We start from the raw sequence: 25766 nt of genomic DNA, 5'->3' as shown, positions 1-25766 counted from the left end.
TCGTGACGTCATCGTGTCACGTGGTGTGGCATCATCGTGTCCCGTAATTTGGAGGCGCACAACCACAGCGACGGCGCGAGGTGGGCCCCCGTTTCTCCACTGCCGTGACGTCATCGTGTCACGTGGTTTGACGTCATGTATCACGTGATTTGGAGGCGCACAACCACAGCGACGGCGCGAGGTGGGCCCCCGTTTCTCCACTGTCGTGACGTCATCGTGTCACGTGGTGTGGCATCATCGTGTCACGTAATTTGGAGGCGCACAACCACAGCGACGGCGCGAGGTGGGCCCCCGTTTCTCTACTGTCGTGACGTCATCGTGTCACGTGGTGTGACGTCATGTATCACGTGATTTGGAGGCGCATAACCACGGTGAAGGGCTGAAGTGGTAGCTAAAGTAGTATGCTTCGCATAAAATGGATGTGGTTTAGCTCTCGTGAAACCTGGAGTGACGCGATAGCTGAAGCTGGCTGAGTGGAACTCGCTGAGTTGAACTGCAAAGTCAGCCTTTCGCCGCTGTGTTTCGCTGTGCGTTCCTTCTTCATCTTTGAGGGTTTGAGCGCCCGTCTCGGCTGCGGGAGGTGGGTGGTTCGAAACCAACCCACCGCCGGGCACCCACCGGTCAAAAGGGTACAAGCGTCCCCCGGCCTGGCGCTCGGCTTCCTTTAGGGGTGTACGTTTGGGAGAAGTGAAAAAAAAAAAAGGGCCACAAATCGGGCTTATGCCGCACGAGGCGGACTTATGGTTGCTTGGCGGGGGAACTTATCACTCATCCGCCAAGGCAACTGTTTGGTCTAAGACCCTTTTCCCAAGCATTTCACCCTAGAAGAGCCGAGCACCAGGCCAGGGGAAATCTTGTACCCATTAAAGACACCGGTGGGTACCCGGCGGCACTGGGGATCGAACCCAGCACCTCCCGAAAGCCTTGCGGATGCTCTACCAAAGGCCACGCTTCGGGATTCAGAGTTACTAATTTCCTTTCTTCAAAATCATTTTCTTCATTACGGCCGCTTTTTCTCTTTCTTCTTTCACTCCCACTTCCCCCTTCCTCTACAAACAGATGACGGGTGTCCACCGAGATATGCGAGACAGTTACTGCGTAACTTCGTTTCCTCAAATACAATTTTCCTTTTCTTCATTACGGCTCCTCTTTCTTCATTCACTCCCACTTCGTCCCTTCCTCGGTGCGGTTCGGGTGCCCACCGAGATGACAGAGAATTACTCCGTCATTAATCAGCGAGCTGCAGGACATGACTACGCTTAGGCTTCGGTGTGGTTAACCGTTGTAATGCTACTGAGATTTACTTGGGTAATCTCTTACGTCATCAAACGCATGACGGATGTCCACAGAGATATGTGAGACAGTTACCGCGTGATTTCCTTTCCTCAACTACAATTTTCTTCATTACGGGTCATCTTTTTATTTCTTCTTTCACTCCCACTTCCTCTGCAAACGGATGGCGGGTGTCCACCGAAAAATGCGAGACAGTTACTGCGCAATTTCCTTTCCTCAAATTCATTTCCTTCATTACGGCCCCTCTTTCTGTTTCTTCTTTCACTCCCACTTCCTTCCTTCCTCTACAAACGGATGACGGGTGTCCACTGCAGCCGCGGGCACACGGCCGAGGTGCGACCACGCTCGACCAGGCGAAGTGGCTGACGTAGTGAAGCTATCGTTTCAGAAGGCCAATGAAGAACAAAGCTCTAGGAGTGGTTGCTACTCTTGTTCAGGCTTGGTCCGGGCACAGAGTTCCATTAGATGAACAATCATTCTGCCGAAGTGATCTGACGGAACGACAGATTCACAATGTTTTTTCGTCAAGCTTGGTTTTTATGGGGTTTAACGTCCCAAAGCGACTGAGGCTATGAGAGACGCCGTAGTGAAGGGCTCCGGAAATTTCGACCACCTGGGGATCTTTAACGTGCACTGACATCGCACAGTACACGGGCCTCTAGAATTTCTCCTCCAAAGAAATTCCAGCCGCCGCGGCCGGGATCGAACCCGCGTCTTTCGGGTCAGCAGCCGAGCACCATAACCGCTGAGGCACCGCGGCGGCATTTTGTCATGCGCGTTTTCCAAAGGCTGTGTAGTGCAGTCAGAAATGACGTATCTAAGGGTTCATCGGCAAATGGCAGTGCAATGAGATATAGTACAAAATGCGGTGACATATTTTTATTTTACAATGCCCATTGCAAGATGTCCCAGAACAGTGTTGCATCTCTGAAATAAATGAAACAATGCTGAATAGTTTTTGCAACATTACAAAGGTGGCGATTTACCGTGGACACCAAAATAACTTTTTCAACCATTTTTTCAGGGGCAATTTCTTGCTATGTAACTTATAGAATAATGTCTTGGTATAAGGCGAGAAGGGTATTTTACATACTCTTTTGAGTTACGTCATGTCCCGTTAAACCAAAATACACCTTGCGGTACATGGCCGTAGGGAGAGCATACAAATTAAATCCTTCTACAACTGTTTCCTCAAAACTGAAAACAGGAACTCAAGCAGGAACCTGCCTCCTAGGTTGCTCTCTGTGCACCACCTGCGAGATTCATGCTGGTTATTTTTCGCTCACAACGCCGACAACGTCGACGCCGGATAGCTGCGTAAACGGGGCCTTTAACGCTACCGCGTTAGGATATCAACGCAGTCTATATCACGTCCGGCCTCGGCTTTCAAGCCACTCATTCGTCCTGCACGGTTTCGAACGCTGCCGTTTCTACCGTTCTGGTGCGCAGGACTCGCGGTCGAGGCCCATCCTGATGTATGAGTGCTACCGCACTGGTGCCTCTATTCAAGAGGCGAGGACAGTGAACTTCACCATCTTGTTCGACTGTACTACTACTCCCGACGATGCCTGCGCCATCACCGCGTGGACGGCTCAAGACGACCAGCCCGACAGCTACACACAGTGGGTGATCTTGGCACTGCATGTTGCCCTGGGCCACTAAAAACTCAGCTGAATCTAGCTACACGTATAGCGCTGTAACGATGGTGCTGTAAATGATAGGTGTAACGTGAAGAGACCGGAAGCGGGCAGTGTGGGTGAGGGAACAAACGCGGGTTAATGGCATCCTAGTCGAAATCAAGAGGAAGAAATGGGCTTGGGCAGGGCATGTAAAGCGAAGGCACGTTAACAGCTGCTTCTTAAGGGTAACGAAGTGGATTCCAAGAGAAGGCAAGAGTAGCGGGCGGCGCCAGAAAGAAGTGGGCGGATGAGATTAAGAAGTTTGCGGGGATACGGTGGCCACAAATGGCAAAGGACAGGGTTAATTGGAGAGACATGGGAGAAACTTTGCCCTGCAGTGGGCGTGGTCACGTTGATGATGATGATAGGTCTGGGCAATCTGGCCCAAAGCAGAAACGTCACCAAGTGGGCAACTGCATAGTGGAGCGAGCAGGTGACTAGATTATATATAGAAGGCTCCTTTTTTTCACCAAGACGGGGAAAATAGACATATATAGTTGATAGTCACAGATACTGGTATGCATTCTTAGAAACCACGACAACATTCTTCTCCACCTAGTGAAATTAATTGGTCGCTCTCATCCTGAAGTACCATAAACTCCATTTAGTTATTTCTATTTATTAAATCAAACCTATTTTTCAAAGCGTCTCGGATCTCGGAAGTGGACCCGTGCACTAGGTGCTGGATAGCAGTATTCTCTACAAGAACACGCCCATTTGCCTCCCTGTCTTGCGTATACTGACGGCAAATATTGCCTATGGTGTCGAATTTAGGCCTGTAGCATTTCGTTCTCAGGAAGGTTAAACACGTCCGTTGCAACTGCCCAAATATGCTTCACTTTCCATATTGCGATTAGACATTTTTCTCTTTTCGATGGCTTATTTCCCATCGTAATGCCTGCCTCAAGGTTACCTCAAAGTTCTATCATGCCCTTGCCATCTATATTGTTTATTCGAAGTTGTGTAGAACGGTACCTGTTGGGATCACCTATAGTTGAGGTCTGCACGGGTTCGGACCGGCCCAAAAGCCCGTACCCGTTTCGGCGGGCCTGGCCGGGTCTGGCCTTAAAGTTGTGGGCTTGGTCCGGACTCCAGCCCACACACAAAGGGTGTCTCCCTGGCTTTGGATTCAGTTTTGTAAAATCAAGTGCACTGATGGCGTTTTAGCAGTGACACGGAGGACACAGAGGGACACAAAAGCGAAGTCATTGCGTAAGGAGGCATTCGAATGAGTGAGCGTACTACAGCGGAGACTGCAGTGTACATTAGAGTGTTAAAAGGCGTGAAATTGAGATAAGTGACTTCTTAACGGTAGGTGAAAAGGCGGTAGGTGACTATGGCATAGGTTCTAGGAACAGTAGGGGAGCGTTATTAGTAGGGGTGTGCGAATATTCGAAAGTTTCGAATATAATTCGAATATTATATTTTTAGTGTTCGTATTTGATTCGAAATCCAAGTATTCGTGTTGCTTCGAATATTCGACACGACGCGAATATTCGTATCTATCCGAATATTTGATTGCGAGCACAGGCGTTCATTTCGGTCCGCAAGTCCTATCGACAGAGACATAACAACATGGCGGCGCCCAGAGCAATGCGTAACGTAGGGCCATACAGTAACTGGCTGCACTGGTGAGCTTCTTTGTGGCTATACCTGCGAAGCTGGTATAGTCAGAGCTGTGCACGAAATACCTCGCAATACGAGCCAGTTCAGTGCCAATTGAGAGGGCATTTTCTGTGGCTGGAGAAGTCGTTTCAGCTAGAAGGGAACTACTACTGCCTGACCATGTGGAGCAGTCGGTTTTCCTTCACGACAACTTTTTGTCTTCATGCCAACAACGCGCTTTTGAGCTTATGGCAAGCTATCTTTGATTAATTCTGTGTACTAGCCATCTTCTCTGATATTTCCATTCTTCTAAGAACAATGTTCGAGACCGTGATACTTTTTGTGCAGCCACAGACACCTTTTGTGCTCATTTCATCACTGATAGTTGAACTGTGATATTCTTGGGTGCTCAAATAAATGTTTTGTAATGGTTAAATGCGTCTGTCCTTGATTATTCGATATTCGATTCGATATTCGGAATCAAGTATTCGTATTCGAATCGTATTCGAAAAATTTGATATTCGCACACCCCTAGTTATTAGTAGAGTTCGCAGATAGAAATAATTTACGGATTATGAATACCTTCTTCCGCAAACGAGCAAACAAGAAGAGGACGTGGAAGAGCCCCAATGGTGAGACTAAAAATGAAATAGACTTCATACTGTGTACACACCCTGGCATCGTAGAGGATGTGGAGGTCCTCGGTAAGGTCCGTTGTAGCGACCGCATAATGGTAAGGTCTCGTACTATAGCTTAGATTTGAAGAGGGAACGGAGGAAACTGGTGAAGCGAAAGGCTATTAACGAGTTAGCATTAAGAGGGAAGGTAGAGGAATTCAGAATGTCGCTGCAAAACAGATTTTCCTCTTTAACTGAAGAAAACGACCGTAGTGTTGAAACAATGAATGATAATCTCACAGCTATCGTTACAGAGTGCGCCGCAGAAGTAGGTGGTAGAATGGTTCGACAGGATACCAGCAAGCTATCTCAGGAGACTAAAGATCTGATTAAGAAATGCCAAAGCATGAGGACGTATAACTCCACAGACAGGATAGAACTAGCAGAGCTATCGAAGTTAATAAATAAGCGCAAGGTAGCCGACATAAGAAAGTTGAACATGGAGAAAATCGAGCATGCTCTAAGGAACGGAGGTAGCCTAAAATCGGTGAGGAGAAAACTGGGCATAGGCAAAAGCCAGATGTATGCGCTAAAAGACAAACAGGGCAATGTCATCAGCAATATGGATACGATAGTTGAATTAGCCGAATAGTTCTACACAAATCTATGCAGTAGCGAATGTAATCATCAAGTTACTGAGGGAGGCAGTCGAGCACAGCAATGGGGCATCCCGCCAGTAACGAAGGAGGAAGTAAAGAAAGCTTTAGGAGCAATGCAAAGAGGGAAAGCAGCTGGTGAGGATCAGGTAACAGCAGGTTGAAGGACGGAGGAGAGATTGTGCTACAAAAACTAGCCACCCTCTATACGCAATGCCTTGTGACCTCGAGAGTACCAGAGGTTTGGAAGAACGGTAACATTATCTTAAGGGAGTGGCTATTCTCCCGGCAGCCGTGAGAATTCCGCTCCCACAATTCTCACGGCACTCGCCTCTGATTGGCTCTACACGGTCACATGATAACTGCCGGTAGAATAAGATTTTGTTATTCTCCCGGCAGCCGTGAGAATTTCGGCAACGCAATTTTTACGGCTGTGCGTGATCAAATGATAATTTAAGATTTTGTTGCTCTCTCCCGCAGCCGTGAACCCTGAACATCTTTTCCTACCTTTTTTATTATTTTAATAAAACTACTACCACCGGTTGAGCGTTCTTAGACTTCTGCGGGCAGGAGCCTCTAATTATCATTCATGGTTTCAGCGTTTCAGTAGTTTATGTGGTTGGAGGAGCAATTGCAGCGTTGGTGCAGAAGTCGACCCCGTCAGCGGAACGCTGCGGGCTTGTCACCTCTCGGTCCAGCCATACATGTTGCCTCACGTACTTTTCTTTTTGCTACGTAAGTGCTAATAAATAGTATTATTATTAGCACTTTTAGGCGTTGCGCGAAGTTTTCATCTAACCAAGAACCTGAAGAACGCGTTTAAGCGGCCTTGGGCGCATAGCGCTGCAAATTATCGTCACACGCGGTAGTGCTTCCCGTTTACTATTTATAGGTCGACTGTTTAGTACTCGGTTCACAGAAAAAAAAACAATGACCTTGAGTAATTACGTGATATCCTGAAAGAGGTACCGACACTCCAGTGAAACAAACATCCTCGATGGCACAGAATTTTATTCCAAGTAAATTACGTCGCCGTGTGCCTTGTTTAGGCAGCTTGCGTAGAAAAGAAGTCTTTTGACGACCAAGAGAAGCGAGTCAGCCACTCAAAGTATTGACATTACAAGGGAGCATTACATTGAGGAGGGCAGTTTTTTCCACACAATTTCCAATTGCAAACATAAGGACAATTACTGATCTTTCGCTGTACTGCTACAGACTGTACATTTCCATAACTTGGTCTTTCGTTGGCTGTTTAGTCCAACGCAGTCCAAATGCACATATGTGCAGTGCAGATGATGGAACAGCTCTTTCACAATGGTTCTTTCTTTTACATCTTTGTCAGCCATTGTGACTCGAACTGCTTGCCATCTTGGGTTGAGGCTTTTAAAGGTTTCAAAGAACCATCGAAGGGTTCACCGTCTTCTGTTGTGAACAGCCCAACAGCTACAATTTCACTTTCCCCATTGCCATTTTCAATAATTACCAAAAAACAAGCCATTCTGGTCTCGAGGAGTTTGTATGTTGCATCTACAAAGAGCACCTCTGGAAAGTCTTGAAATGACTTCATTTGATTATCTTGAAAAAACTCCCTGCAGTTCATCATCCTCATCTGTAAGGAGGCGTACAGTTGATTTGTATTTTTCAGTTAAAATACGCACAACTTCTGGCGAGTCGTTTCTTGTATTAGCCGCCCTTCCTTTAGCTGCTATATTCGATAAGTCTTTCAGGAGCAAAGCATTTCCACTTTCATTCTGCATTTCTTCCCTTACCAACACTTTATTAGCCTTGAGCCGCAAAAGGTTACGCGCCTTCTCCTGCAAGTCGCCTTTGTTGGGGCAGGTGCCTGAACAGTTCTTCAGTGATGGCGTGATGTGTTGGAGGTTCAGTGAGCGCACTTCAAGGTGAGTGCCTTCCTTGTTGGCAGCAATATAAATGCTGAATGTGCAGTCTTGCTTGAATGTTCTGGAATAATGAGAAAAACAAAATAAGTGACGATACTATAATTTAAGAAACAGGCCAAAACATAATTGAGCTGAAAGGCGAAACAAATGACCAAATAACATCCTGAATTGCACTCCACAAACATTTAACGATATTGTGTGTAATCCCAGAGAGCGGACACACAAGAATACTTGTTTGTAAACGCTAGTGGCCATGAACGGTACAGATTACATTCAGCTATGGGAACTGAGGGTTCTGTAACAAAGGAGGGAGGGGTAGAAACAGAGATACTGCCTTCAAATAGAGGCCAGCTATGCTACTTTCGATAACAACTCTAGGTCTGTTTGAATGAGGCTGAACTTGCTGCACCAGTTCAAGCAGTCCAGTATTTTTGCATTCTTTTTGCCAGTGCAGCGGCGGAGCGCCAAGTTACATTTGAACATCCTGAACTGACCGTGTAACCATGCGACATCACCGAGCAACTGATCCAGCCAGTGCAACCAAATCGAACAGACTTTCTTATGGCATGCGGTGTCGCGAATGACAGTTGCGCCATCAAGAACGATACCAATTGGTTTCTTCGATTTGTCATCCCAGTCTGTCAGTGTAGACAAGAATCGGCACTGATAGTGAAAGCACTCAAGAAGACAAGGACGACAGAATAAAAGAGACATACAAAGCGTTAACTTGCAACTGATTTTGTTGCACGCAATTGATTTCAGTTTGCGATTTAAAATAATTTTCAAAAGCAAATGTCCGATAACGCGAGAGATCCTGGAGGCTTTTGAGATAGCACGAGCGGGGGCGATGGTTGCGTAAGCGCTCCATCAATTTTGTTGTCCGAAAAAGAGATGCCATATCTTACATCGGGCATGTGGGTTGCCAGATAAAATGTGCCAGTCATCACTCGTGGGTAATGGTCTTTTAAGCATGCGCAGGTGATTGCAAAGAGTGGAAAACTGTTTTTCGCGTAAATCAGTTGCAAGTAATCGCTTTGTATGTCTCTCTTTCACTGTCAGCATGGAAAACTAACTCGCCTACTCACATCCATTGTTCAAGAATTGGCTACAGTCTCAAGACGTCAGGACAGTTCAGAACTTAGCTACCAAATCGAAGAGACCGGATGACGACAACAATCTTGTTTAAAGCAGTTCTCAAGGTCTATGCCAAGTGATAACGTGCATCAAAGCAGGGTACTTACGATGACTTCCGCGTGCCTTTGGTGCTGCTCACAAATTTCATGCCACCGTGGATGCAGCAGTAGCGCACTTGATAATACTTCAGTGCTTCCGGCATCTTGTAGGCGATAAGACCAACGCGCTTTTTTGCCGCTTCGATTGTCCGCGTGTCCCTTTTCCACAGCTGCACGCAGTTCGCGGCACTGAACTTATTCACCTTGTCTTCAAGTTCCGAGAACGAAGAAAAACGGTCGCCGACTGCGAAAACCACTTCGCTCTCGTCACTGTGCGTTTGCGGCTGCCCGCAATTGGGCACGTTCGCCATGTTCACTGCTTAACCGCGCACGATAGAAATATACGCTGCAGGTCACAACACATGCGAAGCAAGACGGGGCAACTATCCGCGCATCGACGCACGTGCATCAGTGCCGCATCGGGCAGTGGTCACGTGGCAATGCGCAGCCAATGAGGTCGGGCAGTAGTCACGTGACAATGCACAGCCAATGAGAAGCGAGTGCCGTGAGAAATTCGCAAACACAATTCTCACGGCTGCCGGGCAGTGGTCACGTGACAATGCACAGCCGATGAGAAGCGAGTGCCGTGAGAATTGTGGGAGCGGAATTCTCACGGCTGCCGGGAGAATAGCCACTCCCTTATCTTAATTCATAAGAAAGGAGACGTCAAGGACTTGAAGAATTACAGACCAATCAGCTTATTGTCCGTTGCCTACAAGGTATTTACTAAGGTAATCGCTAATACAGTCAGGACAACCTTGGACTTTAGTCAACCAGATCAGGCAGGCTTTCGTAAAGAATACTCGACAATAGACCAAATTCACACTATCAATCAGGTGATAGAGAAATGCGCAGAATATAACCAACCCCTATATATAGCCTTCATTGATTACGAGAAAGCATTTGACTCAGTGGAAGCCTCAGCTGTCATGCAGGCATTGCGGAATCAGGGCGTAGAAGAGTGTTATGTGAAAATATTGGAAGATATTTATAACGATTGCAGAGCTACTATAGTTCTCCATAAAGTCAGCCATAAAATTTCAATACGGAAAGGTGTCAGGCAGGGAGACATGATCTCGCCAATGCTCTTCACTGCCTGCTTACAGGAGGTATTCCAGGGACTGGAATGGGAACAGTTGGGGATACGAGCTAATGGAGAATATCTGAGTAATTTGCGATTCGCTGATGACATTGCCTTGCTAAGCCACTGAGGACAAGAACTGCAAAGCATGATCAATCAGTTAGACAGGCAGAACAGAACCGTGGGGCTAAGAATTAAGATGCAGAAAACCAAAGTAATGTTCAACAGCCTAGCAAGGGAACAGCAGTTCGCAATTGGTAGCGAGGTGCTGGAAGTAGTTAGAGAATATGTCTACATAGGGCAGGTAGTGACCGCAGATCCGGATCATGAGAGGGAAATAACTAGAAGAATAAGAATGGGGTGGAGCGCATATGGCAGCTTCTCTCAGATCATGAATGTTAGCTTACCAATATCCCTGAAGAGAAAAGTATACAACAGCTGTATCCTACCGGTACTCACCTATGGGGCAGAAACGTGGAGGCTAACAAAGAGGGTTCAGCTTAAGTTAAGAACAACGCAGCGAGCTATGGAAAGAAAAATGATAGGTGTAACGTTAAAAGATCGGGAGAGGGCGGAGTGCGTGAGGGAACAAGCGCGGGTTAATGACATCTTATTTGAAATCAAGAGGAAGAAATGGGCTTGGGCAGGGCATGTAATGCGAAGGCAAGATAACCGCTGGTCCTTAAGGGTAACAGAGTGGATTCCAAGAGAAAGCAAACGTAGCAGGGGACGGCAGAAAGTTAGGTGGGCGGATGAGATTAAGAAGTTTGCGGGGATACAGTGGCGGCAACTGACAAAGGACAGGGTTAATTGGAGATACATGGGAGAGGCCTTTGCCCTGCAGTGGGTGTAGTCAGGCTGATGATGATGATGATGACTTCTTAGCGAGTGCAACATCTTAGCCAGGCCACTTGCGGTTTTTCACGCGAAACCGAGTGATACACATTGTCTTACCTCCAGTTGTTATTTTCTTTTGATTCCAGAGCCCAGCTCACATACTCATACGACGATGCAAGTGACTCTTTGCTGCTAGCGGGGCAAGGTAAGACTCAAACATTTCCTGTAATAATTTACAAAATAGGCACTTGATTAAATTGAAGAAAACTTTTCCACCGTTAGCGCATATCTAGTAAGGCCCAAACTCTGAAACCTTCTTGATCTCAGTAAGGAGTATTCGTTGTGCTCAGACCGCCTTATGTCACAGTGAAAGCTTGCTTATACTGAAAAGTCCTCAGTGAAGACTTTTTTGGAGCTTCCTCAGTGTAAGGCAGCTGGAAGTTGCCTTGATGAATCATTTTATCACTCCTGGCCCTTGGACGTGTGCTTCAGCTCACTCCTCGCTTGCGCTTGCGCACTTTCGCTGGTTGCTAACAGGCGGCGTGACGCGTGCGCGGAATGAACGCAGACGGAAGACAACAGCAGCGTGGGCGAATGCTAGAGTGCCATTGTTGCTAGGCAACATCCCATTTTACGCTTGTTTGCTTAGATTTCTCACGTTTAGTAAAAAAAAACTGGCGGAAAGTGTGCACGCGTCTGTTCAGTAGCGCTTGTATGAAGGATTACCTATCTTTTATTGAATGAAGGCGTTCGCGTAAAACTTATGACGGGTTCCCTCGAACCGAAACGTACAGCCGCCGTCAAAAGGAAATGCAAATCGACTCTGTCAAAAAAGAAATGATTTCTTTCAATCCAGAGCGCAGTGGTGGCGATTGATTGGTGCATAGTGTAATTCGCTCAATCACAATTAGGCTGTATATATCTATTCGAGGTTGCACGACATGAGGGCTATTAGACTAAATTCTTTCGCTAATATTTCCTTCCAGTTACTGTTAACAGCACCTTACGTCATCAGTTCCGTACGTGAGGGCGGGTACGGGTAGCTTTCAGAGTATGCTTGCTTCCTCCATAGGTAATTCGCTGTAAGGGGGCCTCACGTAAGGTTATGAAGCTCTAAAATGAAAGTAATGTTCCAGTGGAGCGTCGATAGAGGCCAACAATGTCCTAACTCTGCTCCAATCACACGTGTAATACCAGTGAATACTTTTGACGAAACGGACACTTGGTAGAATCGCTTCAGTTTCTTCTCACGCCAGATGGGACGCTGCTGAAACGTGCGGGTTTATGGCACTTCATTTCAGGCTTCAACAAGCTCATGGACGTGGTGATGGAACCGTATAACGGATTGGCCTACTACCTGGTGCTGAGTAAGTGGCACACATCTGAAGTTTTTAAATTTTGAACAAGTACATCAGTGTAACAGCGGCAGACATGGCTGAGGAACCTTCGTTTGTGCTAATTTCATGTTGAAACATTTATATCAATACCCGTGACGATAGGCTTGCCTCGAGCAATTCAATCATGGCTGACGCAATCCCCTTGGCGTCGCGCCGGCGAGCGGTGGTGGAGGGGGCAGCCACACAAACAAGGCCAGTCGCTCTCCGGGGTTTCCTTCTCTTCTGTTTTACGACGCGCGCTGGCGAGAGGCGTCCGCGCGGCGCTGTTTTAGAGCGCAGCTTAGGGTGCCTCGATGCCAGCGCCGCCGTTCAGGGTGGTGCCATCCTTTGACCGCTCCAACGCCGCCTCTCTCTCCCTGCGGCGCCATTTTGAATCACAGCGGTCGGTCGGGCTGGTCTCAGTTGCTTGGTGCAAGCAGCTGAGCTTCCGTTTTTCGAGACCCAGTGGCTGCGGATGATCGCTGGTGGCTTTATTTGTTTGACAGTGCTCTACCGCATGACTAAGGAGCTTGTCAAGTCCACCGAGGCAGCATGACGGGTTGTTGTGTGTCCATGTGCACCGGGTCAACGCGTAAAGGACTACGCTGTTTTCGCTTCCCCCGAGACTCCGAGCGAAGGAAAAAATGGGAAGCTCAAGTAAAGCGGGATCAGTGGAAAGCAACTGACAGCTCATATATCTGCGAGGTAAGTTGCAAGACAGTTTAGTTATATCTATCCGTATTTTCCAGTGAAATAAAATATACTCCTGTGGGCCGTTGCCGCGTAGGTAGCGATAGGTAATACGGGCATACGCAAGGGCGTTTTTTTTGTTTTGAACTTTGCTTTTCTACGGCAGTCGTGCTCTGATATTAAGGCGGAAGCCTTTAATGTCTCATCGTTGTAAGCAGCAGTTGTCGACAGAAAATGTCACGCTTTTCAATTGGTGGAAACGGTCGTGACGTCACAGTGCGCGAATTTCAAACGGGGCCAGTTGTACTTTGGCTAGTAACCATGCAACCACTTGAAGGGACCGTATAGTGATGCTCCAATTAAGTGGGACTGAGCTTAGTTAATTGCTTAATTACCCAATTAGCCTAATTAGCTTTACTAGTCAGGTCATATAAATGAATAAAACTGATTAAGAAATTGGTCGAGCTCAGGAATCGAACCCCGGTCTTCGGCGTGAGAGACGAGCATGCTATCCACTCCGCCATGCCTGCTCGATGGTTTGGAATGAACAAAGGCGCGTCTAGTGAATACGGTGTCTTCACTCACTCTCATCCTCCTCCATTCCCTTCCCGCGAGGTTTAGGTGTCCACCGACAAATGAGAGACAGATACATTTCCTTTCCTCAAAAACCAATTTACTGACGAGCGAGGCGTAGAACCGAATGGGCGATGGCGTTCTATGGACTCCTTGACAGCGTTGCAAGACGCTGTCGTGTTCCACTCTTAGGGGCATCAGTGACCACACTTTAGGTCAAAAAAGTGCCCCCCCCCCCTGAATTTTGTGAGACAGTTACTGCGTAATTTCCTTTCCTCAAATACAATGTTCATTTTCTTCATTACGGCTCCTCTTTATCTATCTTCTTTCACTCCCACTTCCTCCCTTCCTCTACGGTGCGGTTCAGGTGTCCCCCGAGATGACAGAGAATTACTGCGCCATTTCCTTCCCTCAAAAAGCGTTGCGTTCAAAGGGCAAGGCATCGCGCTGAACGGGTGATGTTCCGTGGACTCCCTGGCAGCGCTACAACGCGTTGTCGCGTTCCACTCCTAAAGGCGAAGCTTAAGCGTAATTAATTAGCAGTTAATTAGTATTCAGGCATTAATCAGTAATTAACCATTAATTAGTGATTTGTCATCACTTAGTAATTAGTAATCACAAAATGAACAAGGGAGGGGAAAACCTCAGTTTGCTAGAGCCAACGTTTCGACAAGGGGACTTGTCTTCGTCTGGGACGAAGACAAGTCCCCTTGTCGAAACGTTGGCTCTAGCAAACTGAGGTTTTCCCCTCCCTTGTTCATTTTGTGATCGCCAAGGACCATCTACCGCACCCTCTCTCTACCATGGACTTTAGTAATTAGTAGTCAATTATATGTGACGCCACCGGTGCCACAGAAACAGCGAAGGTGGTGCGGAAGACGCTTCCGCCTCTACCCACTTTAGACAGTCAAAGTGCCTCCTGAATTTTGTATAGTCGGACGAGAATGATTTTTGCTCGCGGTCTAACATTAGTAAACAATGGCAATGTCGCACACCTGTTTTTTTTATTTTTACGGGAAGCACTGGTGTTTCTTTTGCAGAGAAGTTGACATAACTTGTGTTAAGACAGCAGATTTAACTTCTGCGTGAAACGAAAATGACCAAAACACGGGATAAGAGTTCGTTATTTTCGTCTGAAGGAACGCAGTGCCTCGTCTGGAGAGCGCGGCTGTTGTGTTAGTGCCACTCGAAGCACTAAGATTTTTTGTGAGCTCTCAGTAGGTGCCATGCGGCTCTCGTGCGAAAGTGTAAAGCAGATGTTTTTTACATATGTATATGTTTCCACCGTACTATTCGTAACGGATGTAGCCGATGTTATGTTTCCGGGTATATTTGCACTACGCTATTCGTAAGCCGATTTTATTGTTGCATGTTCATTCCCGATTGTGGCTGCTATTCTGTGACGGAGCTAAATGACTAAGCATGATGCGCTCATGTAAACGCGCAGTTAACACACATTATGGGACTGCCGCCGCGGTGGCTCAGCAGTTATGGTGCTCGGCTGCTGACCCAAAAGACGCGGGTTCGATCCCGGCCGCGGCGGCTAGAATTTCTTTGGAATTAAGAATTAAACCCCATAAACCAAACCAAACCAAACCATTATGGGACTGAACTTTTTCCTGGGTTTTCTGGCTCGGCGTCCGTCGTAGCCTGTGCATTGCTTGGAAATGTGCGAGGCTCAGTAATACAGCAGCAGTTTTATGAAAATTTTCTTTTAAGCGCCTTAAATAGCTGGTTATTAACTGCTACAAGTAATTGCTTGTATCAGTCTAAACAAACGTGAATAATCGCATTTCGTCTCTTTTTTAGCGGCACTTTGGAGGGGATCCAGTTTGAGAGTAATCGACAGGATGGACGCCGCCTGTTAAAGTCTACAGCTGTTCCGAGGCTGTTCGACTTTAGACGTGAGTAATAATTGTACTGGAGTGTATTATTTCCGCGCTTTCCAGTGACTAAAAGAAGCATTAATTTTTTTTATTAATTCAGCTCAACCTAAGCGAAGAAAAGTCCCCACGAGACGGCCTGCAAAATGTGGATCTGCTAGCGAGGAAGGCACCAGCTCGTCCTCAACTGTTCCTGCAGAAGCTGACCATTACGATCCCGCAGAGCTCAGTGAAGATAGCACCTCTTCTTTCGAAGACAATGCAGTTGGACATGAGAGCAATGAAAGTACTGTTTCGTTTTCTGCACGTGAGCTACGAAAGGCCCTGCAGGACATGAAAAAGAAAAATTCTGAATTGCATGAAAGCTTGTCATCAGCGAAAAAGAAGTTGAAGACCACTACCAGAAAAATAAAGCGACTGGAAAAAGATCTCTCTACAGTGACCAAAAATTTGAGCTGCTTAAATGAGGACCAGAAGGCTGCCTTGCAGAGAAAAAGCCGGAAGGGTAGTGCATGGAGTGCAGAAACCGTAAAGAAAGCGCTGCACCTAAAATTTGCTTGTGGCTCTGCACGTTACGATTTACTCTTAGAACAGGGTAACCCTCTTCACTCACGAAGAACGCTTTGCAGACAACTACAGCACCTGTCATTCAAGCCCGGAGTCTTGACTGAGATAATAAATATGATGAAAGTGAAAGTGGCCGCAATGTCAAACATTGAAAAAGACTGCGTCATATTTCTGGATGAAATGGACATTCGGAAGGGTGTCGAGCTAGACCGAAGTGGTGACGGCTTCCTTGGCAAAGTGACGCTCCCTGAAACCGATCGAGCAGCAAACCATGTACTCGTCTTCATGGTTGGTGGCCTAAACACGCGCTGGAAGCAGGTAATTGCTTACCACTACACAGGTGCTTTTGTGAATGGAGACAAGCTGAGAGACTTTGTCTTCCATTCAATTAACCTTTGCACAGAAATTTCTTTGCGTGTGCTGTGCGTGACATGTGACATGGGGAGTTCAAATCGTGCTATGTGGCGAAGCTTGAACCTATCAAGCTCCTGCTATTCTGTCACTACGTGCACTGTTCCCCATCCATGTGACAATTCTATGTCATTGTTTTTTATGCCGGATCCTTCTCATGTACTAAAAAATATCAGAGGGCATCTCGTGCGAAAAGATCCGATGAAACTCAGTGAAGAGATAGTCGCCAAGTACAATTTACCAAGCAGTGATGTGTCGATTGAGTGCGTAGAAGAACTGCTTAAGATGGACACAGAACAACTGAAGGTGGCACCTAACCTAAGTACGCTGCACATTTCGAACGGCCACTTCACAAAGATGAAAGTGGGGATAGCTGTCCAGTTATTCCGGGAAACACCTGCAGCTATCAGGTACTTTGTGGAGCTTAAGGGGCTGCCGCCCGAGGCTGGAACAACAGCTTGGTTTTGTGAAGTAATTTTCAAGTGGTACACAGTCATGACTGCACGGCACCCTGTTGTTGCTCTGAGCTTATCAAATGAAAGTAAATATGAAGAGGCTATTTCAACGCTGAATCTCGCCGTCGAAGTCATCGAGGGCTTAGGCATTGGCATCAAAAAGGTGTGGAAACCATGCCAGGCAGGTGTGCTAATGTCCACTGCTGCAGTGCTTGAACTTCAAGATTTTCTGCTAAAAAAATATGGCTACGCATTCCTCTTGACAGGACGGTTGGCCCAAGATTGTCTGGAGAACTTGTTTTCGGTGATCCGGATGATTTTGCCCGTGCCCAGTGCATATGATGTCAAAAATGCCCTCAGAATTGTGTATCAGTCAGCCAGTTCCTGAAGGTACCTAAGAACTCTGGTTATGAAGCTGACGACAGCAACTACTTGGTGGATTTCTTTTCTGCAGAGATTCAAGAAATGCAGAAAGAATTCCAAGAACTCTTGTACAATGATGACTGCACAGAGGTTGAGCCATTGTCTCCTGTAGAAAGTGACATCGTTGCTCACTTGGCAGGGTATTTGGTGAAGCCTTTCGTCTCTACAAACAAACCATGCTCTACCTGTACTAAGGCCCTCACTGCTGATGAGGCTTCCGATGAGCATGCTCTTGTGCAGCTCAAGGAGTACAATCAAGGTTCTAGGAACCTGGTGTACGTGAGCCGTGCTGTACTGCACTTTGTTTCTTACTGTGAATGTGCCTTTAAAAAATTTTCAGAAGAAAATGATATTTGTCGTTTGAGTCACCCAATCAAGACGTTGACGAGTCTTATTGAGCGATCAGTTTCTCTGCCACCGAGCGAGTGCACTGACCACCCAAGCGTTATGAGAAAACTGATATGCCGTTTGGTTGTCATGCGACTGCGTATCTACCTCCGCTGGTTAAGCGAGCCTGACGATTCAGACGACGGTTATGGCAGCAAGACTGTGGCTGGCGTCAATTTGCCCTAGAGTACATTGCTTTAAATGTTATACCTCATTGTGCTTTTTTACCACTCTGTCTCGTTCTGCTAATTCGTGGTTTGCATCTGTTTTTTTTTATTACTTTGTTTTCATGCTTGCGGCGAAGGTCACACCACTGTGCACAACAGCATTTTTTCCCTTAGGTCTTGCTGATTTATTTCGTGGTTTCAACCTTTTTTCATGCTTTGCTTTTATGTTTTTATTTAAGGTTACACCCCACGGTACATGCCCCACTTTTTTGTCGCAATGTCTTGCTTACTTATATTGTAGTTCGTGTTTTTTTCATGACCTGCAATTACAGTTGGCATTGAATGAATAATTTACATTGTATTTTGTTTTGTTCTCTGTACCCTCTGCAACAGGGTAGGCTGACAAGCTGTGTTACATATTTGTCTTCATCAGTAATAAAGTTCAACTTTTAGGTAGGAGCTATTTTTCGAGCAGCCTAACCCATGAGCACACAATTTTGTAGAAAGAATAGGAAATACACGGATAGCCAACGTTAAAAACCGCGTTTTTTTAAACAAAACCCTCTATGGTCGATATTTTTCGAAAAAAATTCAGTATTACTGCAGTGTTTTAATGACTAAAATCCACCATTTTTTGAGCAGGTTTACATGCATGGTTTATTAATGAATACCGATTGGCTTGAATCAAATAAATATGACAAAATATGTGTAGAATTGTGTTTCACAAACTGAGGAATCGCAGGAGAGCAACCGGTGCGCATGTCCATGGCGCAAGCGATGTGTGCATGCGAGCGCACGCAAGGACATTCGGTGGTTGTGCGCCCCTCATAAAAATGAAACGAGTGAGAAACTTCCAGTAATCCTTCATGCTGTCGCCAACGAGGGGCGATTCGTTTTCTTTGGCCTCGAAAAAGAAAACGCAGGAGCAGTGGCAACGTAGGTATACGGCGGCATCATTTGTATATACCAGCGCCCGCCCTATAAGCAGATGTAATTGCGCCCTTGTGAGAAATAAACGGGCGAGCAACTCGCAGTTACCTTTTGAAAGATTAGAAAACAGACAGACAGCAGTTTTTGCGAGCAGAAGAAACGGAAACAGCCGCAGCGCTCGGGCGGCTGACGACACGCGGGCGTTAACAGAACGCGGGAATAAAAATCCAAAATATCGTGGAAAAAAAAGAGGCAGCAATTGCTTCTACCCGCATGGAGCAGCAGCACCTGCCTGGCAACAGATCTTTAAAATATTAGCGCGTTTTTCAAACCAGCAGACGGAACAGTAAATGTTCAAGCTCGAGCACCTGGGGCTGTAAAATTAAGTCATGCAATTACGTCTTCGACCCTCGGATGTTAAAATGGCTGTTATGAGTGAAAAGATACGCAGGGTGATGTTGATGAAAAAGACTGTTCTAGTCAAAAGCACTCTCACGCCCGCCGAGAGCAAGAGGGGCGCCGTTACACACGCTAGCGCAGCTGATCCCGTGTGATTCAATATGGCGGCGCCCGCGATGTTGTCTCCACCCTGAACGGCGGCGCTGGCAACGAGGTGCCCTTAGAGTTACCGTATATGCTAATATGCAGAAACTCTAGGCACCCGCCCGTTTCTGCTTTTCGCGGCGTCGCCGCCGCCGCCGTTGCCGTCACCGTTGTCAGTTGTAACCAGCAGTGGACTAAAGCCCCTCAATGAAGCAAAAGTAGCGAAAAGCTTTGAACTTTCCGACACTCCTCCTCTCCTAGCGCGCCGGCGGAGAATCGAGCCTCTCATTGGCTGAGGCGCAGTGGTCACGTGTTAGCGCGCGCTTTTTGGCTCCGCAGCAGACGCCGGCGCCATTGTCGGGGTGTCGGGGGTAATCGCGCTTCGTTTCCTTTCGGTGCAACACAGTTTTGGCGGAAGCGTTCCCCAGCTTTGATGGTGTCTACATTCTGCGGCGACGCCGGGCTTTTGTTGCGCTTGTGGGTGCAACAACCGAGGAGGCAGTGGGAAAGGTTTTACGTCATTCCGTCCGCAAAATGCAATGCGGCTCGCCGAAAGGTTTGGCTCCATAGGATCGGCCCGGAAAGCAGTGTTAATGAGCAGGCGAAGCGAGTGCCACTTTTCAGTTGTCAGGCGCGTTTTTTTCGGAGGATTTGGTGTGAAGCGCGAGCGACTGCTGTCTTTCTGCGCAGTTAATGCCGTTTGGCACGGTTGTAGATGGATTCGTTCGCTCGCGGGCTACGAAAGCCTTGCTTTTCGTTGTCTAAACCCCGTCGTTCACACTGATGGCTCGGCTAGACTCTGCAGGCGTAGCATTGATGTAGCGCGCATTACGTGGCGTATTTCTTTTGTTGTGGTCGGACTCGTTCGCGGGCTCGACTGAAAACTTGCGTTTCACGTTGTTTGAACTCCGCTGTTTACGCTGCTCGCGGTGCAGGTCTAGCTTTCATGTTGCGCGCATCGCTGGACGTATTTGTTTTGTTGCAGTTGGACTCTTCGCTGACGAACTCGATACCAAAGGGGCGGTTCTCGCTGTTGAAGCCCCCGCTGTTCATGTTGCTCGTGGTGCAGGACTAGCATCCATGCCGCGCGCACTGCTGACCGTATTTGTTCTGGCACGGCTCATACCAAAATCGGTCGTTACTGTGCGTAGGCATAGTAACCGAACTATCACTTGAATACTTGGTATCTGTGTGGATAATACTTGAGAATGCATGCGAGGACCACCGTCAAACATAGTTGCATACATTTTTTTGTGTTTTCAATTTTCGCGTGAAGCAACTTCCGAACGTTTTGCTTCGAACAGGACTGAGTGAATTCGAGTTTTTGTTTTTCAGCTTGAATTTTTTTCGCGCTGCTTCGACCTAAAGCGATTAATTGACTGCGGCAGTCCAGACTGCTGCGCATTGTGCATAGCAATAACACGATTGAAGACAATGTCCTCTTATAAGCTATTACTGCGTACGCTGACCAAAGATGACAATCACTTAAACAACATTCTAATGAGTCGTGCAGCACTATAGCTGCGCGCGATGCAGCGGTCAAAAGCCCTTTTTGATTTCTGTTACTGAACCCACAAAATTCATCCTACATGAAAATTCGTATTCACCTAGGTATTTACAAAGAAACAGTAAGGGACCACCGTCTGTCGGTTCCTTTTAACGTTAGCTTGCGCGTTTCCGAGATATATAGTAACTCCGAAATAATCTGTATGCTTTCCTGCTCTAAAAAAAATTGAAACTGAGACGAGTAGGCGCCTAGGCAGAACCGACTGCTCGAGGAAACGCGCTTTTGAGAGAATAATATATTATGGCAGCATTACATCGCCATTCGTTCATATAAAGCCTAGGCCGCACGTCTAGTCGTATGCCGTGCCACTTCCTATTGGCCGAGGTAATTCTTGATTAAGATTGGGCAAAAGACGCCGGTCGAAAAACAGCATTCCGAGGATGTTCACTGCGGTGCCGCGAGCTCCCTCGTGCATGCTATTTCCACCCTGTGCACCGCAATCAAAGCGATCACAGTACAAAAAGTTCCGATAAAGCAGTGAAACATGGGTCGGGGCAGTTGTTTGAGTATACGTATAATTTTTGTAATCTCCCATACCATGATCGCATTGCGGCTGAATCGAAGGCAGAAAATGCAAACGATTCGAGCGCGCGGTCCACTACGCGACAAAGCGCTACCGTTGAGAAACAACACTCTGAGGATATTGTCGGCCGTGCACGGTACCTCCACCGCTAGCGCCGAATCAAATCAATCGCAGTACAGAAAGTTTCGATAAATGAATTCAACGCTGCTGGGGGCAGTTATTCGAGTAACTAATTTTTTTAAATCTCCCATTCCATGATCTCATTTCAAGCGGGGCCAAGGCAGAAAACGCGCGCGCGGTCTACTGCGCGCCAAAGGGCGAGCGTTGGGAGCGTCTGCTAGCGATCACCCGGCCTAGGTGCCGCCACCGTCGGCGCCCGGGAGGAGCCGAGAGAAGGAGCGCCGACATAGGAGGAGGAGGGACGAGATGTCGTTACTTTTAGTTTATTGAGGGGCTTTACAGTTTGGAAAGGAGAAAGGAAAAGCGCAACCTCCTCCCCTCCTCAGGAACCGGCGCGCCGGTGGGGGGGCGCAGCTCTGCATAGCAACCGTGACGTCACACAGTAGCGGTAGAACGAGCGCGCGCGCATCGGCGGTGGGCGCAGGGGCTTTAATGGGCGCTGCATGGCCGCTCCTTCGCCAGACGTATAGTTCACTATAGCCAGACATCTCGTTGCAGTCGAGTAAGTGAGACCCATGCCTCCGAAGCGGCCCAGTGATTCCGCGCCAAGTGCTTCGGGGAAGCGGCAGTGGGTTGACCACAAGGCTTTCTCCAAGCACACTTAAGAATTTCCAAAGTGTCTTCGGAAATTTTTTTCAGGAAATGAAATGCGCAATATCTGTCTCCCACAGCTGGGAAACCGATAAAGCGGGGGCTTGGAAAGCAGAGGGTAAAATTTTTAAATTGGTTTTTGAGGAAAGGAAATGCGCAGTATCTGTCTCACACATCTCGGTGGACACCTGAACCAGAGCGAAGGCGCATAACTGCCCTCTTGGAACAGTGGACATCTCAATCGTGCTTTAAGCTACGTGGCGGTAGTGGCAGATGTGCGCTGCATGCAATAATTTGCCTTCTCAACTTATGTCCAAACTGTGTCATATGCCGATGATACGACTCTAGTATTAGCAGATCACGATGAATGTGCTGTGAAGAGAAAAGTAAATCAAGTATTACAATATATATATAAATGGTGCATGGAGAATGGAATTAACATTACTTCGACTAAAACTGTTTTATCCTGTTTCTGTCTGGAAAAAAGGTTTCTCAGCATACAGGTGGAATTTAGAATAGCCAATTCTGCATGCTACCAGCACAAAATGTTTGGGTATTGTGATAGATAATCATCTTCAATTTGATTTATACGTCCGCTAAGTGATTAAAAAGCCTCTTACGGCCTATATATACTTTCTAAATGTCTAAATTTGTTCCCTGTTAATGTCCTTGTTAATTACGCTCTTCTTCCTTTACATATTAATTACGGCATATCTGATTGGGGATACGTATATTCATCACATGTGGCCCCCTTATATGCTTTTCAAAAGAGAGTTGTTTGAGTTGTCGCGCAAAATATTTAGTGTGAACAACCGGATGAAATATTTGCCCTTCTGCGTATCCTAAATATACTATAGGACTTAGTAACGTATAATACCGCTTCCTTAATTTTTGAGATCATTCACAACACATTAAATTTAACAACCATATTTCTTCGTCACTCACTACGCACCAACATGTCTTCTATAAGACATCAGCTCCTGCTTCTTATAATGCACACTGATTATGGTCGACAAGCACTAGAATTTATGGGTACTGATTTTTGGTGGAATAGTCTCAATTGTAGTAGTAGTAGTAGTAGAAAACTTTTATTTAGATCTTTTAAGAGATTCGCGGATTCGAAGCCTCCGTCGTCTTTCGTGGCGCCGGCGACTTGAGGCTTCTCTTCAGCAAGGTTGGGCCCCTAGTCCAGGGCTCCACTGAGTCGCGCTGCATCAGTAGCGTGCCGCACTAAGGCCCTTTGGGCCGCGAGCTCGCTGCTGGTGAGCCGCCTCTCTCCCATTGCTCCGCACTCGGGAATTCGTGTTGGTGGAATGCTTTATTTCGTTCGCACTCCCATGTGATGTGGTATAGTGTGGGTGTGTAGCCGCACCAGGGGCAGTGTGCTCTGTATTGTGTTGGTGACATCTTGTTATAGATGTACAAGTTGGGGAAGGAGTTTGTTTGTAGCCTACGCCAGCCGACTGCTTCCTCCCTCGTGAGGGCTTTGTGTGGTGGTGGGTACTTGAATCTAGTCCCCCTGTATAGTTGTAATGTCTCTGTGTATCCCCCCTCGCATGCTAGTAGCTGAAGCTCCAGAACATCTGACATGCCTGCTCGGTATGTAAGCCCTCGAGCTAGGCTGTCTGCTGTTTCGTTCCCCGCTACGCCTGCGTGGCCTGGGACCCAGATTATGTGTTGTATGGGTGTCTTCTCAGCAGAGGCTGCTGCCCCACTGATTATCCTGAGGGCCATGCCGCTGATTCTGCCCTTCGTATAGTTTTTACACGTGTCTTTCGAGTCTGTTAAGATGTTTAGCATTCAAATTTCACCTACTCTTCGTGCCTTTCAAAACAATGAAAACTTTTGTTAGACAATTCATCCTAGTCCATAATGTTTAGTGTCATGCTTGTTGTTTTATTCGAAAAATAAAACGTGTCTACTTGATGTTTTTCATTTGTGTTCCGTGCCTACTGCTCCATTATTGTTACGTGACGGCCATCCGAGGAATGAGACGGGTTCACAGATGGCTATGAGATGATTTAATGGCCGCTGGCCTAGCGCGAGCGCTCCGTCCCGCGCCACTGCAAGCTTCGTCTTCTTCGTCACACTAGCCGGGGCCACCGGGCGATCGTCCCGATCGGTGACAAACAGACGCGCAAAATTGTGATGGGCTTCAGAGGATGGTGGGACAGGAAGGAAAAAGTGATGCGGTGCTGGCCGCCACGATGAAAGAGAGGGCTGAACGATTCCTAGTCCGCAAAGCTTCCAGGCCGCATGTCACCAGGAGCCGACGGCCGAGGCCCCAGGACGCGCCGAACGGCATGGGCAGGGGAGTGGTGTCGTCACGTGGGGGCAGCGTCTCGGGTCGGTGGGGTCGGCAGGTCGGGTCTGTGCGTCAGGTTCAGTTCGTCGTGTCGAGTGGTCTGGGCAGTGGACGGGGCGGGGGAACAACGGCGAGATTGGTCCGGGTCTGGACGGCTGGGGAAGAGACAGGCGACGGAGGCCAAGAACTCACGGCCGACGACCACGGCTGACGCGTGCACCGGAACTCCAGGTCCATGATGGGGATGAACTCCGCACCTCACACCAAATGTTACGTGGCGGCCAGCCGAAGAGAATGAGGCGTGATGAACGATGGACAAGAGATGATTTAATGGCCGCCGGCCTAGCGCAAGCACTCCGTGCCGCGCCACTGCCGGCTTTATCCGCTTCGCCAGAATATGTTTACTGCTAAATAGCCTTATTATTTTTGCCGACGTCTGCATGATATGCGTTAGCTAACAGTGGTTGTGACCTTTAAACAATTTTTGTCCTGCCCCTGAAGTTGTGCGTTCGTATTTTATGGTTTATGCAAAAGAAACAAACTTTCAAAACAAACTTTCAAGCGCGGTGCAAAACAAGCGATAACGCAAGCAACGACACAAGTTTCGGTACCTTTCTTTTCTGCAAAAACACTGGGATTTTTTTTTTAGCATTTAGTGAAACTTTAGCGTGGTTCTCAGGGGGTAATGCCGTTGCCGTTGCATACTCAGCTTACAAAAACTTTTTAGACAGCATATAGACTTTCCATAGAGTTTTGTCCATAGAGAGAACAGTCTATAGGCAATACAAATGAAACAGACAGTCCATAGACAATCAAAAATTTATGGCCATACACTTTTAGTACAGTTTTATCTATAGACAGTCTATCATTCATAGTCTATAGACTTTGAATAGACAAAAGGAAATATCTATAGGAATGCAATAGAGTCTATAAGAAGTCTATAGACTGTATATAGACCTTTTTTATAAGGGTCCTTTCGCAGATAACTCTTGAACTAAGAAGGATTCACTCGTGTAATATATCCGGGTGCTTCGCAGCCATCACCAGCGAGGAGAACCGTGTGGTACGCAAGATATACGACGAGGAGCCAACCTGCGGCAACGCGGTGGCCCTGTTCCACAGCTTGAACACCGCAGCACAGGGTGGCCTCGTGTTCTCGCGAGACGTGGATGAGCCCACCCGCACTTGCGAGAGGTTCCTGATGTGCGCCTGAGCCATCTGCCGCAGGAAAAAATAAAAGGCGGTCGAGCGTTGCTCCTTGGAATTGTTTTCATAAAGATTGTGTGTACCTTAA

General features: G+C 47.2%; 1 protein-coding gene across 4 annotated transcripts in view; it reads left to right on the top strand.

Moving 5' to 3' along the window:
• LOC149366523 (uncharacterized) overlaps nt 1-25766 on the top strand; it is a 63457-nt gene extending 37691 nt beyond the window's left edge. For 2 of the 4 annotated variants that reach the window (XM_089551243.1, XM_089551235.1), the window contains 4 exons: nt 2743-2915; nt 11048-11106; nt 12203-12268; nt 25510-25766. In XM_089551243.1, the coding sequence (XP_089407369.1) occupies nt 2767-2915; nt 11048-11106; nt 12203-12268; nt 25510-25685 (450 nt within the window). In that variant the 5' untranslated portion in view covers nt 2743-2766 and the 3' untranslated portion in view covers nt 25686-25766. Of the gene's footprint in view, nt 1-2742; nt 2916-11047; nt 11107-12202; nt 12269-25509 lie in introns of those variants that run through there. The other 2 variants (XM_089551251.1, XM_089551228.1) reach the window with 1 other exon arrangement.

The sequence above is a fragment of the Amblyomma mixtum genome, chromosome 1 (assembly GCF_055824585.1).
Source record: "Amblyomma mixtum isolate Tamu chromosome 1, ASM5582458v1, whole genome shotgun sequence".
Taxonomy (NCBI): Eukaryota; Metazoa; Arthropoda; class Arachnida; order Ixodida; family Ixodidae; genus Amblyomma; species Amblyomma mixtum.
This window is presented reverse-complemented; position numbering and strand designations above follow the sequence as displayed.